The 16,122-nt window shown below is 35.0% G+C and overlaps 8 protein-coding genes across 8 annotated transcripts; 1 reads left to right on the plus strand and 7 right to left on the minus strand.

Annotated features, from left to right (window-relative positions):
- Window positions 1–523: 523 nt before the first annotated feature.
- WICANDRAFT_50413 (uncharacterized protein) lies at window positions 524–2,657 on the minus strand (the record flags this gene model as incomplete). Its single annotated transcript, XM_019182652.1, has 1 exon — window positions 524–2,657. The coding sequence occupies one exon, from the start codon at window positions 2,655–2,657 to the stop codon at window positions 663–665; it is 1,995 nt and encodes a 664-aa protein (XP_019041892.1). The 3' UTR covers window positions 524–662.
- A 583-nt stretch (window positions 2,658–3,240) lies between these two features.
- On the minus strand, window positions 3,241–3,739 carry SDD2 (Sdd2p; the record flags this gene model as incomplete). Its single annotated transcript, XM_019183050.1, has 3 exons — window positions 3,241–3,297; window positions 3,351–3,582; window positions 3,636–3,739. 3 exons carry the CDS (start codon window positions 3,737–3,739, stop codon window positions 3,241–3,243), a joined length of 393 nt encoding a protein of 130 aa, XP_019041893.1.
- Window positions 3,740–4,119: 380 nt separating this feature from the next.
- WICANDRAFT_60744 (uncharacterized protein) lies at window positions 4,120–6,129 on the minus strand (the record flags this gene model as incomplete). Its single annotated transcript, XM_019183051.1, has 1 exon — window positions 4,120–6,129. One exon carries the CDS (start codon window positions 6,127–6,129, stop codon window positions 4,120–4,122), a length of 2,010 nt encoding a protein of 669 aa, XP_019041894.1.
- Window positions 6,130–6,528: 399 nt separating this feature from the next.
- Window positions 6,529–8,050, minus strand: HFL1 (Hfl1p; the record flags this gene model as incomplete). Its single annotated transcript, XM_019185418.1, has 2 exons — window positions 6,529–7,972; window positions 8,028–8,050. 2 exons carry the CDS (start codon window positions 8,048–8,050, stop codon window positions 6,529–6,531), a joined length of 1,467 nt encoding a protein of 488 aa, XP_019041895.1.
- A 240-nt stretch (window positions 8,051–8,290) lies between these two features.
- WICANDRAFT_60746 (uncharacterized protein) lies at window positions 8,291–10,477 on the plus strand (the record flags this gene model as incomplete). The annotated part of the gene is made up of 2 exons (XM_019183052.1): window positions 8,291–8,370; window positions 8,419–10,477. The coding sequence occupies 2 exons, from the start codon at window positions 8,291–8,293 to the stop codon at window positions 10,475–10,477; spliced, it is 2,139 nt and encodes a 712-aa protein (XP_019041896.1).
- Window positions 10,478–10,526: 49 nt separating this feature from the next.
- On the minus strand, window positions 10,527–11,864 carry AIM23 (Aim23p; the record flags this gene model as incomplete). The annotated part of the gene is made up of 1 exon (XM_019183053.1): window positions 10,527–11,864. One exon carries the CDS (start codon window positions 11,862–11,864, stop codon window positions 10,527–10,529), a length of 1,338 nt encoding a protein of 445 aa, XP_019041897.1.
- Window positions 11,865–12,045: 181 nt separating this feature from the next.
- Window positions 12,046–14,139, minus strand: WICANDRAFT_60748 (uncharacterized protein; the record flags this gene model as incomplete). The annotated part of the gene is made up of 1 exon (XM_019183054.1): window positions 12,046–14,139. One exon carries the CDS (start codon window positions 14,137–14,139, stop codon window positions 12,046–12,048), a length of 2,094 nt encoding a protein of 697 aa, XP_019041898.1.
- Window positions 14,140–15,065: 926 nt separating this feature from the next.
- On the minus strand, window positions 15,066–15,849 carry WICANDRAFT_76861 (uncharacterized protein; the record flags this gene model as incomplete). Its single annotated transcript, XM_019184456.1, has 2 exons — window positions 15,066–15,088; window positions 15,243–15,849. 2 exons carry the CDS (start codon window positions 15,847–15,849, stop codon window positions 15,066–15,068), a joined length of 630 nt encoding a protein of 209 aa, XP_019041899.1.
- Window positions 15,850–16,122: the final 273 nt, after the last annotated feature.

Here is a 16,122-nt window from a genome sequence, read left to right on the forward strand (position 1 = left end):
AACCTCCACACCATTCAAGAATCATTCTTTTTAAATCTATAGGTACTTCACTCATTCTTTCATATTCAATCACAACCAATTGAACACGGTTAACAAAAGACAACACAATATAGTTCCAAATCAAGTTTCATCATATTTAATATTATTACATTCAATAAATACTCAGAAATGAGGGGGGGAATGTCAGGTATTACATAACCAGAATAACCAATTATGCACAATTCATCAATACTCAACATTTCACATCAACTATAAGAAGAATCAAGAATCCACTAATTGTAACATTATATGTATATTAATAGAACATCGGAATTACCTTATATACACACAGTAGAGGATATTCTGTCATTTCCCAAAACGGTACTCTGCTCGCCAGAGTGCAAAATCTGTTGATAACTTACGATAAGTGGAACTACACAGACTTATTTTGGGATGAAGATTGGCTTTGTTCTAAATAAGCTAGCTAGCTAGCATAGCTCAGACCTGAAGGCTGGCCTAGCTTATTGTCAAGATTGAAAATTCTGTATAAGGAAGAGTCAGTCAGCTTGATATTATTGCTGTCTACATTAAATCACAAAATTAATCAGTATATTGGAATATGAAGTCTATAAATAATATGAGATACAGAAAGAATTGAAAGTGCAGATAAAAAGGAAACTTAATCATAGGTTGGTTTTGCAACAGGATTTATCTTGTTCTTGAGCACCTTGTTCATAATATTTAGATTTGTTGAAACTGTTGGTAGCTAATGGAACATCAAGAGCTGGATTTCTTTCAAAGAATGAAGATGGAGAAACCAAGAATTGCATGAAATCTGATGGCATAACTGGGAATTGCTCAGTGCTTGGTGGATGTGTTAAAGCTAAAGTAGGCCAAACAACAACATTGGTATTTCTAACTGAATCTTCACCATTAGCCCATTTAGATAAACCAGTATCTGTACGACTTTGATTAGTGAATTCACCAGCAGCATATAATTGATCGTCTTGATATTTAGTGACCCAAAATTGTTTAGTAGCAAATTTGGCTCTTTTAGTATTGTAAGAGTTTGGTGAAGCAATCATCATCTGTCTAGCTGGCATTTCAAATTTATAACCAACTGGTTTTTGAGTGACTCTGTTAATAACATTTTCATTAATAACTTTGTAAGTTCTATTAGTGAATGGTGATTGTTCAATATGACCAGATTTTTCAAGGATAGTTCTCTTACCAACATAACCAACATTATATGGATTCAAACTTGTATTTTCTTCCATTGGAACATAATCATCATAACAAGCAGTGTTTTGTTCACCATCCAATCTACAATCAAAACGGAATGAAAGTAAATGTTGATGGTTAGCAGCCATAACACCATCACCAATGTTTGTACCCCATGGAACAACCACACCTGGTTCAATTGGCATAGTACTTAAAATACCAGTAGCTCTAACTTGGACAGTAATAGCTCCAACTTGATCAAGAACAAAGTTAATAATGTATTCATAATTACCAACAGTAGCAATAGTTTGGATAACAAATTCTCTTCTTCTGGTGACAATTGAGTTACCATTTCTGTAATTCATATGCTTAAATAAGATACCATAATCTTGTTCATGAATACAAACAGTGTTGTTCAATAGGACTGGTTCACCATCTCTGTTGACTCTTAAAGTATCCAAATATTTGATAACACCAAGACAGTCACAACCTAATGATAATTGATTAGCATTGACACCAAACCCACAATCACCTAAATCAAAAGCTTGTTTACGATGGTATGGAGCTCTTGGGTCACCATAAGGAACAGTCATTTCATTCAATGCAATTCTGTAGAATAAAGAACGTCCTTTGAAGTGAACATCATATAGAACAACACCTTCTCTTGCATTAGTTGCAACTCTGAATTCCCAACCTTGCCATTTGACTTTACTACCTTCAATGGTGAATGAGGCACCTTCTGGTTGTTGAACAATTAATGGTTTGATGTCTCTCAAAGTGGATTCACCATTCAAATCTGGATGATATTCAACAGCTTTAACTTCTAACCATGGTTGAGTACCAATAGTTTTCTCATCAAAACCAGCTGGTAAGAAATCCATTCTAACGAATTTTTTACTTAATAGCTCAAAAACTGGAGAAAATGATAATGGGATGGAATAATGGTTTGCATCTGGATGATCAACTTTCAAATACATGTAACCTTGAATTAATGGGACTTCAACATCATCACTATCAGTACCATACATCCATGTATCACAACAGACGTGAATATGACTTGGTAATCTCAATTTTTTAATTTCTGCTTGAACTGCTGGATGGTCATACAAGACAGCTTCCATATCTTTTAAGTCATCTGGTAATTGAGGACCACAAGCACCGTCACCAATAGCTTGATTAGTGATAATATGACCATATGAAACATTAACCAATGCCTTGTAAACTGGCATTTGATCATTTAGATAATAGTAAGCATAAACTCTTCTTGGGATATCTGGTAATTCACCACCACCATATCTTTCAATATCTAAATATTTCAAGGTTTCTTTCTTTGGAGGATCAACTCTATCAAGTTGGGTGAAATGAACATAGTTACTACCGTTCAAGTCTTTGACTAACTTTGTAGCTAGTCTGATTTCAGCTTCAGTGATTGGATCAAAAGGATGTAAAGCAGCCATTTTCTTTTTGTAAGTGCCTAACGAAGGTAATTATTGGATCATGAAGAAAATTACTTTGGAGAAGGACTTTGATGATTATTTATACACACCAGGATCAAATAGATTTGTGTACCCATCAACTACTTCTCAAGTAGGAAACCGCTTGGAGCGTCCCAATTAGGACAGCAGCCGATGATAATGCGAGCCGAATGTACGTACGCGAATTTGTTCGCTGAGGTTGTGTCCCTTATGTGGGCCAATAGATAGTGGAGATTGCGCTTAGAAAACGGAATCTATCGCCAAATTAAATTGGATCGACTTGATAAGGAAGGTTGAAAACTTGGATCTAGGTTTTGTCTACATTTCTATTGTACTGGCAGATTGTTGGAGGTTAAAAAGTGAGGTTTCATTTTACGCTTCTCGATTGCTTCTTGGAGTTTCCTTATTCGGAAGCTCTAAGACAAGCTCTACAAATGTTAGTAGTCATTATTATCGTGGATATTGAAATTACAGCCGTCATGGAATACCATTGACACAAAAGAAGGTTTCAGGAGTCAACCGTTGGAGTATTCTGCTCTTTCTCTAAGTCTTCGTTGTGTTTTGTTCAGTCAAAAAAATCATCATCATCCTCACTTTCATTAGCAGTTTGTTTTCTTGAAAACTAAAATAAAACTTTTGTTAGTACAATATTCTATGAAAGCTTCTGTTACATACCACTATCTTGGTTTCATTTTGCTTTTGTTGGTCTCTTGCAATACCGTTTAAAATCTCCACTATATCATCTTCGCCCAACTTTCTTCTCACTTGACCAGATTGTGCCAATCTTATGATGTATTGTTCAACAGCTTTAGCTCTATCAGGTCTTACTAGATTCACTCTGGATAATCTAGCTCTAGCTTCTGGTTCTAATACTTGATCTAGGGCAGCTGAAAGGCCTTGCGCTTCTCTTCAAAATAATTAGTTTCAACTTCCACATCAATGGCGCCTATAAACACTTACTGTGATTGACCAGACGATTGCCCCTGGCTACTACCTTGACCGGCATTTCTTTGTAGCTCTTGTAAACGAGCAGCTCTGATAGCATTTAATTCAGCTTCATCCATGGTTATGCCTTGAATATGTTGTCTTGTTCATCAATTTCTGACATCTTTTCGTGTTAATAATTTTTCAGATCAACTTTGGTGAAAAAGAAACTGGTGTTTGGGTGTTTTTCCAGCATCGTAAAGTTTCGAGATCTAAAGACAAACTATGAATTGTGTTACTTTGAAGGCTAATGAACTGAATGAAAAAAAGCTCAGCTTTTGAAAATATTCCTAGAACTTTCCAAGAAGATGTGTGACCGTAAGGTTTGGTGGAAGGATACCACTTATAATCAATACAATTTAGGAAATCAGTGACTAAAAAGGCTTACCACTTGGCTCAATACAGATGGAAAACAATCAAAATATACATCCAATCTTGTTTGAAAAATATTGTTTATACATCATAGCTGAATGATTCTCCCACTAGCGACTATTTGACCCAGAGTTTTTGTGTCCAAATCCTTGATCCGATCTGGAACTTCATCCCCATATTTAGTTGTGGCTAAAATTGAAACGTCACCGTTATTTACAACAACTCTTTGATCAACATTTTGGTTCAATGCAAACCCATTGGAATGCAGGCACTCCAACCTATTCATTGCTTCACTCAAAATATCTGATTTGGTCAGAATAGGTAATCTTTTAGTTATTTCATTCTTATTTGTTTTGGGATTTTTGTTAGCCATGGCTAAATAATTACCAATGGCAACTATGTTAGAATATTGATCTTTAATGATCATAAAGCCATTTTTGAATAATCTCAATTTGCTCAGCTCTAAATTCTTGCTGTTTTCAATTCGCTCCAGCTTCTTCAACTCATACATTTCATCAAGATAATCTTGTTCTAGTAGCTCTTGATTGAGCAGTGGATTGTCAGTTAACTCATGTGTTATTGGCTCATACCATTTCACTACAACTTCTTCATCATCATCAACAGCATCAACTATATTATTTGCTAAGAAATGTTTCTTTTTCAAAATAATATATTTCGCTTTCTCCGTCATGTCTCTGAACACATTTTTTAAGTCTGTGGAAGATTTATCATCTTGGAGGTCAAGTCTAACATCAATGACTTCTTTGTTCAAATATCTACTGTCATTCTGATATTGTCTTAGAAAAGATTTTCTGAGTTGTTGGCTGTGTTTCTGTTGGGTTTCTTCACAATTGATAATCATTTTTGTTCTTGATTCCAAAGATGTCTTCATTATCTTATCTTTTTCCTCGCTAGTTGAAAGAACCAAAAGTTTAGTCAAAAAGTGCATTATGGTTGATTTCAATGTTGTGAGTGGTTCATTATGATCAATAATGAATAATTCCAATGCCAACTTACAAGTATCAGTTCCATCAAAACAACTTTTTTTCCAGTCAACTTCAATAATTAACGTTGTACCAAAAGAGCTTAAAACCCCCATATTTGTGTTACTCATAGCTATTGAGTAAAGAGTTTGTTTGAACCCTTGAAGGTCCAATAGTTCTGCACTTTTCATACTCTTTATATTTTCTGCTTTTGGTAAATTGTTTTCAAATTCTAAGACTGAAAATGCTTTGCTATCTTCGTCTTGTATGATAACATCAGGACTCTTCCTTCCGGAAACATACCTCTGTTGTAATACAACAAGTTTTGAGTCATAAACATCATTTATCACTTGAACAAGTGGATGAATAACATAGGATAGGGACAAACTTTGTATCTCCTGTTTATTAGCTGGTTCACGGAGTGCTGTTGGTAATTTTCTCATACTGTCAACCATATCAAAAATATTAATTATGCGTTTTTCATGGGAATTGGAATCATCTTGAGCTTTTTTGAAATAATATTGTTGCAAGTCATTAAAAACTTTTGCAATACCGTCTTTAATATTGCTTTTGTCTGCAAACTGATTTAGTATCTCTACTTCTGATATTTTTCTAAATTTTGTACCTTCTTCTATTGATAGCAGCTTCTGGTTTTGATTGTGATATGGAAATCTTTTCCAGCCACTTCTTGTGGGAGATGGAGAGCTCATAAAAATTCTGGCTGCAATACTTGTTGCTGCTTCACTGAAAGATTCATCTTTAATGATGCGACTAATGATGTATTTGTTGATGAATTCTGCCAAACCTTCAAACGTTGGTTTTTCATCACTGTGCAAATAATCATCATAATTTAGTTTCGGAGGCAGCTCGCTTGTTTGGGAATTGATAGTTGAATATTTATCTGACTGTGAAATGTATCCCTTTTCACTTTTAGTAAACAAATATTTGGAATGTATTGTATTAGTTTTTGAAGAAAATGAACTGACCAACTTGTTACTTGAAAGTGTTTTTAGTGCTTTACTTCCACTTGAAGACCATCGTTGATTGAAGTCGGTACTTGGTAACAAACTTGCACTCCAAATATATTTCTTCCTTCCACTGATTTTGGTGAACATTTTAGAGGACGATGAACAAAGAAACACTTCTAGTTGACGTGCAGTTGCCGAACGTATTGGAGTCGATGGTAGGATTAATTTGATATTTGATGTTTGATGAGCTCAAAGAAAATGGCGCTCTACTCTGCAAACTACCAAGCTGATCACGAAAGTCAATGAATCGAAAGCAACAAATATACTCACTTTTAGTTTTGAGCTTGTTTTGTGTCAAAGTGAAAATTATTATATAAGCAACGGCTTTAAGCGCCATTCAAAGAGCGCGAGCATATTTGGCGAATATCAGGATTCAGTCAGTCACTGGTTCTGGACGATTAAGCTATATACACTCCAAGTTGTTAATTTTTACTTACAAGCTTAAAAAATATTAAAGTCATCATGAATATCATTATATACGTTCAATTAATACGACCGTGTGCTTTCTATACTTTGCCTAGCCATTGCTTCCTCCCTCAAACGTTGTAAAGCTGGTGAATAAGTATATGCTTCCTTATCATAAACCACTGGATAATTTTTATCCCCAAAGGGACAGTTTGCCTTAGCATCTGCAAACAATTGTTCATCCTCCAAAAACTCATTATCTTGATCTTCATCTGTTTCTTCGATAGTATTGTAGTTGTAAATTGATGCAACTGGATGCTCTTCCTCATTCTTTGAGTCAACCGTCAACACCGAGTTAGGATACAATCCCCTTATTGAAGCATGCGATGATGTTATTGAGTTGGACCTGTTTTTTGATAACAATGGGGTTTTCAGGTGAGCAGACATACCACCAACCGTTGTACCATTTTTTGTATTGGGGAGCCAATATTTTTGTTTCCCCGAATCAGTATATCTTAAACCTTCATTGAACCTAGCCATTCTAGATCTCGAAGAAGGATGCGCAATTAATGCTTCCACAGAGTCAAATTGCCTGTAGTCATAAGACTCTCCAGAAAGAGTGGCTTTAAAGTCATAAACCAAATCCCCAATACCAAATGTATCTCTTATGGCTGCCAATATCTCAAATCTTGCACACCCTGGTAATGTTTTCATGTCATACTCAGTGTATGAAAATGAATGCCAGTGTCCAATTGCAAAGCCAATCAACTCAATACACATCAAGGCATTTTGTATAGCAAAACCTAAAGTGTTATTAGAATCAGATTGATCATTTTTCAATATGCCAAACCAACTGAGTATAGCTAAAAAAACACCTTGCCAATAACTTGCAAAAATAATAAGCTTCACACATAAAAATTTACCCCAAGGATTGAATGGTCTCAAATCACCATATAAACACTTCCAAAATAAAGCTAGATCGTATAACGACACTGAAACACTAACGTTGTAAATGAAATTGATAATGAAGTATGGATTAAAAAAACTATTGGATTCTGAATTGTAGAGTCCAAATGTTTCTGTAATAGCAGTTAAAATACAAATGATTGGTTTCAGCCAAACATATTGTAAAATTCCTCTTTTTATAGAGAGTAAAGTGAATGGATCTGAAATATCAATATCAGGTAATACTGTGCTGAATGGCCATGGGTGCTTTATAGGTTGTCTTCCAGATGTCATGACGACAATTTTTCTCTCGCCGCCTAACAAATGTGTCAACAATGAAAAGAATGTGTATATGACGAATGCTTCATAAATTTCCCTTATTGGTTCAACAAATTTTGATACTGGGAACCATCGGAGTGATATGAAACAAGTAACAGCATATAGAGGGACCATCAGCTGAATTCTAACAATCAACCTCTGTTCATATGGCTTTCTATAGTTTTTGAATTGTAGGTATATCCCAATGGTTGAAATAATTATAGAAACCAGACTCCCGATTCCACAAACCAGAATGGTGACACTAAATTATTAATTAGTTCAGTTATCCCTGACAGATGACACATCCAAATACATACTGAGGGAGAAGTGGTTCCACCATATTAGCCAGACACAGTTGAATAAACTAATAGCTCCTTAGATCTTTATCTGTAAGACTTTAACTTTGTAGTGTATGTTTTTGTTTTTGCTTATACGCCCTGGCACATTCCGAGGAAACCAGTCGGATCTATATTACTTTAAACTGATCAAGGCAATGTTCAAGGTGGTACTTGATCCTTAGTTCTGTTTTAAACGTGATCTCTTTGGTGATAACTATGAAACTTTGCGGATGATAAAATAGATGAAGTTTCCTGTCAAGTATCTAAGGGCTCTGATAGCATTGATCTGTTTTCCAACACAGGTTTTATCAGCAGGTGCAGCGTTCGTATACACTTTTTCTATGGTTGAGTATTGAGCTAACAAACCAAGTGTCCATCTGAGTTTGGCTTCAAGAGTTTTCCAATTCTTACCTGACGACATCAAGGATTTTCCAGAATATGTGTTAGCTGGTGCCTTCTTCCCAGATGCTTTCTACAATTGTGGGAACAACCCTAATGCCAGTGAATATGCACATTGGCCTCCGTTCCTTGCTCATGGGGTTGAATATTACAATGATCAATACAGTGATAATTCCAACAGCGATCAAAGAAAACTCAAGGCGTTCTTATATGGTATTTTCACTCATCAAGTTACAGATTCTTCATGGCATTCAATACGGCTTGAACAGGGGTTGTTGAAGATGTTGGCGGTTATGGATTTTGATCAAGACATCAATGATGCCCATTCATTTTTAGATACGGGTGGTGATTTTCTTCATTTACTCAAACTTCATGATTATTCCTTATTAAACACCCAGTGGAAATATCCAATGAATGATGTCCTCAATATTTTTGAGAGAGTTGGTATCCCAATGTCAGCTACGATGGTAAAGTATTGTGTGTCGAGCGGACAGGCCGCATTACTTGCTGAGAAGACAGTCCTGAATCGCGTTGGCCCTGTTTACGCACAATCTTCTCCTTTACTTGATGACATTTTGGAAAACTATTACCTTGGAGGGCTACAAGAGATTTCAAGCTCTATTGTTAAGTGTTTGCCAAACCTTGGTTTATGGTTCAAGTATGGAGCTTCAACGGACCCGTGGTCTTTATGTGGAGCAATTATAAGCCCATCCGCCACCTCAATGAATGAAATTCAAGTACGTGATGGCACATACCTCACTCCATTTACTCCGTTGTCAAATTTTGGTTCTTCAATTAGCATTGGGAATTTCATCAATAATGAGTTGGCACTAGCTGTTGGGGCCCCAAATGAGGATCAAGTTGGCTCAGTCTATGTTATTCCCTTAAGTGAAATTGAAGCGAATAAAATGGGGACAACAATGGTTTTGCATGGCTCGTCTAGGGTTGACTTTCATCTACCAAAACGGTTCGGGTCTGCTGTTACGAGTTATAAATTACTTGGGCAAGACTTCATCATTGTTACAGAACCAGGCACATCAAACATTTATTTATATTCGGGAAATATTAAATTAGTTACCATATCTGATTTTACTGCAAGAAGTGATTATGGTTCTAATGGGAGGAAACAAGAGGCCATATCAATCGAAATTTTTGACTTTGATGGTGATTCCATTCCTGATATTGTTGTTGGCTCTCCATTGAGTGACGATTCACGCGTTCCACAAAGAGGGACTATTCAGATCTTATCAGGTAAACTTTTATCCTTGATATTGATGAACTCACGTTTTGGTCATGAGATTGATATCCATTCTATACAATTTCAGGAGATACACCTTCCAAAGCTGTACCAATTGAAGGAAGGATATGAACAATTTGGTGCACAAACATCTGTTAATAAGGATTACATTTTCACAAGCTCAAATGGATTAGGTATTGTTTTTGCCCTTTCCAGGTCTAGTGGTGAAGTTAAACATACTATTTTTAAGGATAAAATTGATGGCCTTCCAATAGCAAGGCAAACTTCAAAGGAATCACATAGATTTGGGTCTAATTATATAATGAATGTTGAGATCGAAGGTGTGGAATTGCTAATTGTGAGTGCTCACAGGTACACTGAAGGTTCGTGTATCGGTTGTGGAGCAGTATTTGTCTACACTTTAGTAAACAGTGATATCAAGTTTTTAACTAAACTCACCCTTGACATCTCAAGAAAACATATGCTTTCAAAGTTTGGATTTGCTGCCTTGGTTTCAAATGGAAAACTTTACATCTCAGCACCAGGGTATTTGACATCCGGCGCAATATTCCGTATATCATTAAGTGAGATTTTGCACTCCCACAAGGAACATGTTATTGTTAGAAGTATTGCATTTCAAAACCAAGCTGATGAATACACTGGATTTGGTGAAGCCCTTGCAGTTTCGACTGATCAGGGAAAACTCATTGTTGGTTCACCTAATTATGGGTTTCAACCTCCAGTCCACGACAATAATAAGCTTACAGGAAATGTTATAATATACAACATCTAATTATTTTTTCAAACTATGTACAGTTTCTTGGGGGAATATTATATGTCATTCATTCATCATTTTGTTGAGCTTCTAAAATATGGCTAACTTTACTCTTTTTACTTTCCATTTTTGCCTTTTTCTTTTCTTGACGAAGCTTTTCTTTCATTTGTCTTTCCAATTTTTTTTGTTCCTTCAGTTTCTTTTTTTCATCAACAACCTCCTCTTTTGTACCTTCTGTTTTACCAGTAGGTTCTGCACTTATCAAGACTCTTGATCTAATATCACCTTTGATTGTATATGTGGCATTTCCTTCAAGCATTGCCTTCACTTGATCCAAAACTTTTGTTCTTCTCAATTCTTCATAAGGATTCAAATCTTCAAATACTTCCTTCTCTTCTTCATAATTTTCAATTTCTTCTTCTTCCTCCTGTCCCTGTTCCTGTTCTTCTTCTTCTTCTTCACGTCTATGAAGTTTGTTAAAGAAAGTCTTACGCCCAATAACTCTCTTCTCACCAACAACTAGCAGCAATTTGAAGCCTTTTTTCAACTGAGTCAATATTTCACTTGCTTTTTGATTATCCAAATCACTTTGAGAAATCTCCCAAGAAACTTTAATATTCTTTAAACTTGCATCTCTTTTATTCTTTCTTGTTCTACCAAATTGTTTTGTAATCTCATCAGCTTTTTTATCAGAGAATTCTTTTAATTTACCACGTCTTTCATAAATTTTAACTAATGCAACTTTTTCAATTCCTTGTTCTTGAATATCTGCAACACCCAGCACAGAATCAGTAGGAACTGAATCAATATAGTTTAAGATTGTACCATTCTCAAGTTTACCATCTTGGTTGATGAAAATAACCAGACCTTCTTTATTGATCTCATAAATGTTTTTGAAAACTTCATTCATGTATTCTTTTTCTAAATCAGTACCATATTCCCAAGTTGGAATTTCAATCTGTGGAGGAGGTGGTGGACCTCTTTTGTAAAATGGGTTACCACTTGTTCTCTCTCCTGAACCTCTTCCTGTTGGAGCTCTGTTATTATCCCTTTTAAACGATGGTCTTCTTGGATCAAACCCATCATTATTGAATGGTGGTCTTCTTGGTCCGTTTTGATTTCTTTGGTATAGTGAATCTCTGCTTCTTGGAATACCATTTGAAGGTTCGGAAGTTTTTGAAGCTGATCTTAAAGATTCAATATTTATTGGCTTGTTTAATAGACTTCCCAGTGGTTTATTCATTCTAGTAGATGGATATTTTGGTGTATCTTCTTCATTTCTAGATTGTCTATTTGTAGCTTTTCTCAACTTTTCTGCTAGTGATAGATGTAAGTCTTTCTTGCTTGAGTAGCACCTTCTTTGGAGTTGGCCACCATTTCTTGTACATATTCTGCTTAATTGCATATTTGATGTTTGATGGTGTGTGTTTCTATCGTCTAATAGTCGAATGCTTAAAGTACTTCTGTATAGATTTTTTTTTTTCACCTAGTTGATTCGCGGAGAAAATTTCACGACTACAGCATGGAGCATACAACAACAATACTTCTAGTTATACAAGAAAAAAAGATTACCTTCAAAAACATTCTCAATAAGGCTTGATCCTAGATCCAACTCTAGCACAGATATTTGGAAGGACAGGCCCATTATAAGTTTCCTCAGCACTTCTAATTGGACGATCCATTGTTTGAAGTAGTTGATACTGTGAAAACATCTTCAAAACTAAATCAAAGGCAATTTCGTAAGATAAATCACCATTAGAAACCAATTTATTAAGCTCTTTAACAATTGGTTGGAACTCAAGGACATCAACAGTTATTTCTCCAACATCTTCATGATCTGAAACACTTTCAAGATGTGTTCTCTCCACAACTGAGCCATTGATAGCTTTGGCAACTTCTTTAATCTTCAATTCTGGATATGGTGCGGTTAATTTAGCACTAAATTTTTGATCAGTACTACCAAACCCACTATTACCGTTTGGTGATAATGTGAATAAGGATGTTCCATTTTGAACAGATTTCACTTTATAAACCAATTCATCATCAATTTTAATATTTGATTGATAAACATGAGTTATATTAGCTTCATAAGTGATATCATAACCAACAACAGGTTCAGTTAAGATACTTATAACAACTGGGAAAACTTTTGTTCTATCCAATTGTGTTAATAATTCATCTTGATAGTAAATTTTAGTTTGATAATTATTTGTATTCACAGCACTCAAGAATTGATAATCACCATATTTAGCATAAGTTTGGAAGTTAGCAAAGCCTGCACCAGATATTGTGTGTAATTTAACTGGGATTTGAGAGCCATTGTATAAATTAAAAGTTAAATTGGAGTAAATTTCAGCTGTATGATTTGAAACAACAGTTTGGAATAAATTATCTGGTGAAGTTTCAATAGCAAAAAATTTATAACTTGTTTTATTATCAAAAGTTTCCACTTCACCAAAACTTGATTCAATTTCTGCAGATTCCCAATGTAATAAATTTGCTGCGGCAATCCAATTTTGAGCAACTTTACCATCATCTTTTTCACCATTTGTTACTTCAATTTTTAGTTTCCCTCCAGTTTTCCATAAATTTGGTAAATAAGCAGTTAAATCGATTTCTAAAGCTTTTATATCAAATGCATTAACACCGATGATTGGTTTCCATAATGCTGGTGATATACCTCCGGAGAAAATGACAGGTTCAGGTGCTAATGAAGTGATCTTGACATCATCTAAATAAATGTTCACAACACGAACAGGACCACGACCTAATAATGCATGACCATGGTTTATAAATTTGTCTTTATATTTGTCCAAAACATTTGAATACCAAAATTCTTCAGCTGCATTACCAGATATATATAATTCCAATTTTAAACTAGTTGTGTTTTGTTCAATTACTGGTACTGTGAATTCTAATTTATCACTTGGATAGTACAACAATGGAGTTTTCTTTGGGTATGGCTTATATAGTTTTGTAACTTTTTGAGCAGGTTTATTTGAAACTTGGAAATATGCAGATGGTCCCTCATCCAAGATTTCATCATCTTCAAAATAATATTTTAATGATAAAGTTGTGTTGAAAGCACCATTCAATCTTCCCCTAACTAAATTATCCAATTGGAAAGTTAAGTCGACTTCATCCTTCTGGAAAAGTGATAGATATTTTGAAACATCTTTACTTGATGATGAAAAAATTAAATCATTACCTGGCTCAGCAGTTGAAGTTCTCCACACTGGGAAATCATCAATGAAAACATGAGCTAATCTATCATATTGAACACCATCCACTGTTGTGTTCAAAGTAAGAACAACTCTATTGAATTTTGAAGGTTCAATCTCAGGTTTGAAAGAAGTTTTAGCAGGTATACCCCATGAATTACCAAATGAATAATCAAGTAAATGTTGTTCATGAACCAAGTTTTCATATAAAATAGGTAATTGGATTTCAAAAGTTTCTTTAGCACCTTTTGGGAATTCACCTGACTGTGTATTCAGAGACTTCTCAAGAGATTGAAATCTTTGGAATGAAAAAAGGGATAATGAAAAAACACCTATTATCAATAGAGGAAGATAGATGGATTTAAAACTTCTAGTTTTTCTTCTCCCCACAAGTTCTAGTTTCTCATTTAGTTGAACATCACCGTCTTCATTTTCAAAGGGCAATTGCACACTCTTCATGGTCTGTTCCTGTCCCTTGAGTATTCAAACAGCTTGAGATAACCACATTAATTGTATATCCTTTTTTTTCTCTCTAACAACAGACTGCCAATTACCTATGTGCCTGCAGTGCCCCTACCGCATTCCCTAGCCTATAGCGTTTCTGCCACTTCAAACGGTGCCATGTGTTATATATTCACTAAGTTTATTAGACCTTATAATGTAAAGAGTTAATTAGGGTAAACTCTTTACTTGACAACTTTGACTATGAGAGGTCTTAGTATGTCAAATTCAATATCTATAGTTGAGATGTCTATACGTAGATAAGAATGATATAAGAATGAGATCTAATAAAAAATAGTGTAATATAAGCTTGAGTTCTATTAAAAGGTTGAACTATATAAATAAAGTGCGAATCTCTGAATATATGAGATTCTTCAAGTTGTCCAGCTTTGGTACTCTAATTTCACATAGCTGATCTAGTTGTGGTCATAATGAACATGTAGCTAAACTATGATGATTACCTAAGCCTAATTCAATTGAAATGGTAATTTAGTGATCAATCAACAATACCCCGGTATTTGAGATAAGAAAACCGTGAAAGCAAATGAAGGAGTTGATGATCAGGTAAAAACAAAATGAAATGGATGGGTATGTACCAAAGTGGAGAGCAAAATAATAAAAATGAGTAGAATGGAGAATGAAAAGGAACCTGAAAAAGCATCTAATGAATGGATTTAAAGCAACAGGACCTAGAATGAGTAAAAGCATAAAGAAAATAAAACAAGACAATAAGCAAAAGCATTAATCATCTTGACCTGGCTGCAGATTGTGGGCCACAAATTGTTTTTCAGCTAAAAAAATTTGTTTGGAGATATCAGAATAAGACCGAATTGGTGAACCAAGGACTTGATAAGCAGGAAATAACCTATTAACATCATAAGTACCTAAAACTCGATGGGATAATGTACTAATTTCATAAGTATGTTTACCTAAAACTTTGGAAATCAAATAAGGACCAGTACTAAAAACATCAAATTTGGTTTTTTTGACATTTTTAACCATAACTAATTCACCTAGAGCATATTCAAACTTGTTGGAATACCTATCAGTTAAAGCTTTACGTAAAACACGTTGTTTGTGACGCAAGGACCAATTGGCATCACGATGTTTGATATGGCTTTCAATTTGGTGAACACGAGCATCAAAAAATTCCTTTTCTTGTATGACATTTAACTGTTGTTGAGCAGCAGAAACAGCTGGAATAGCAGCAGCATTAGGAGGAGGTGAGATAGTGATCCCAAATTGTGGACTGGATAATGTTGGAGATTCTTGAGTGATCTTATGAAGTTGCAAATGTGTAGAATCCGCCTTGTGTCCAAACAATAAAAAGAAGGGTGAGTATCCGAATGAATTAGGTCTCATATTGAACAACATAGTAGCTAAAAGACAAGTCTTGGACCATGATGTAAATTGATTGTGACTAATATCACTTAAAACCTTCTTGTAACTTAAATCTTTGAGAATAGATTTGAACAGCTTGTTGCGGATCTCGATCAAACCATTTGAGCGAGGGTAATATGACGCACTATGAACAACTTTCACTTCATAACCAGCTAATAACTTCTTCCAAATGGCTGAAGAAAACACCGAATGATTATCAGCAACAATAGTAGTCAAATTTGGAAAAAATTGCATGACCAACAAAATGCAATTCACAGTATGATCCATTGATATTCTCATAACAGGAAAAGTAAACAAATAACCAGTAGACGCTTCAGCAACTGTGAGCAAGTATTTATGATCACCTGAACCAAATCTTAATTCCACATGGTCAATATGAATGGTGTGACCTATAGTTAACTGTTTCAATGGAGCCAAATCAGCGAAAATAGTGGGCCAAGATTTGTAATGGGAACATTTATCACAATCGATAGCAGCATATTGACTGAAAAGGAATGCAGATGGATGAAAGTATCGACATTCATTGGTAAATAGAGAAAG

This window comes from Wickerhamomyces anomalus (assembly GCF_001661255.1).
Source record: "Wickerhamomyces anomalus NRRL Y-366-8 unplaced genomic scaffold WICANscaffold_1, whole genome shotgun sequence".
In the NCBI taxonomy this organism is placed as follows: Eukaryota; Fungi; Ascomycota; class Saccharomycetes; order Phaffomycetales; family Wickerhamomycetaceae; genus Hansenula; species Hansenula anomala.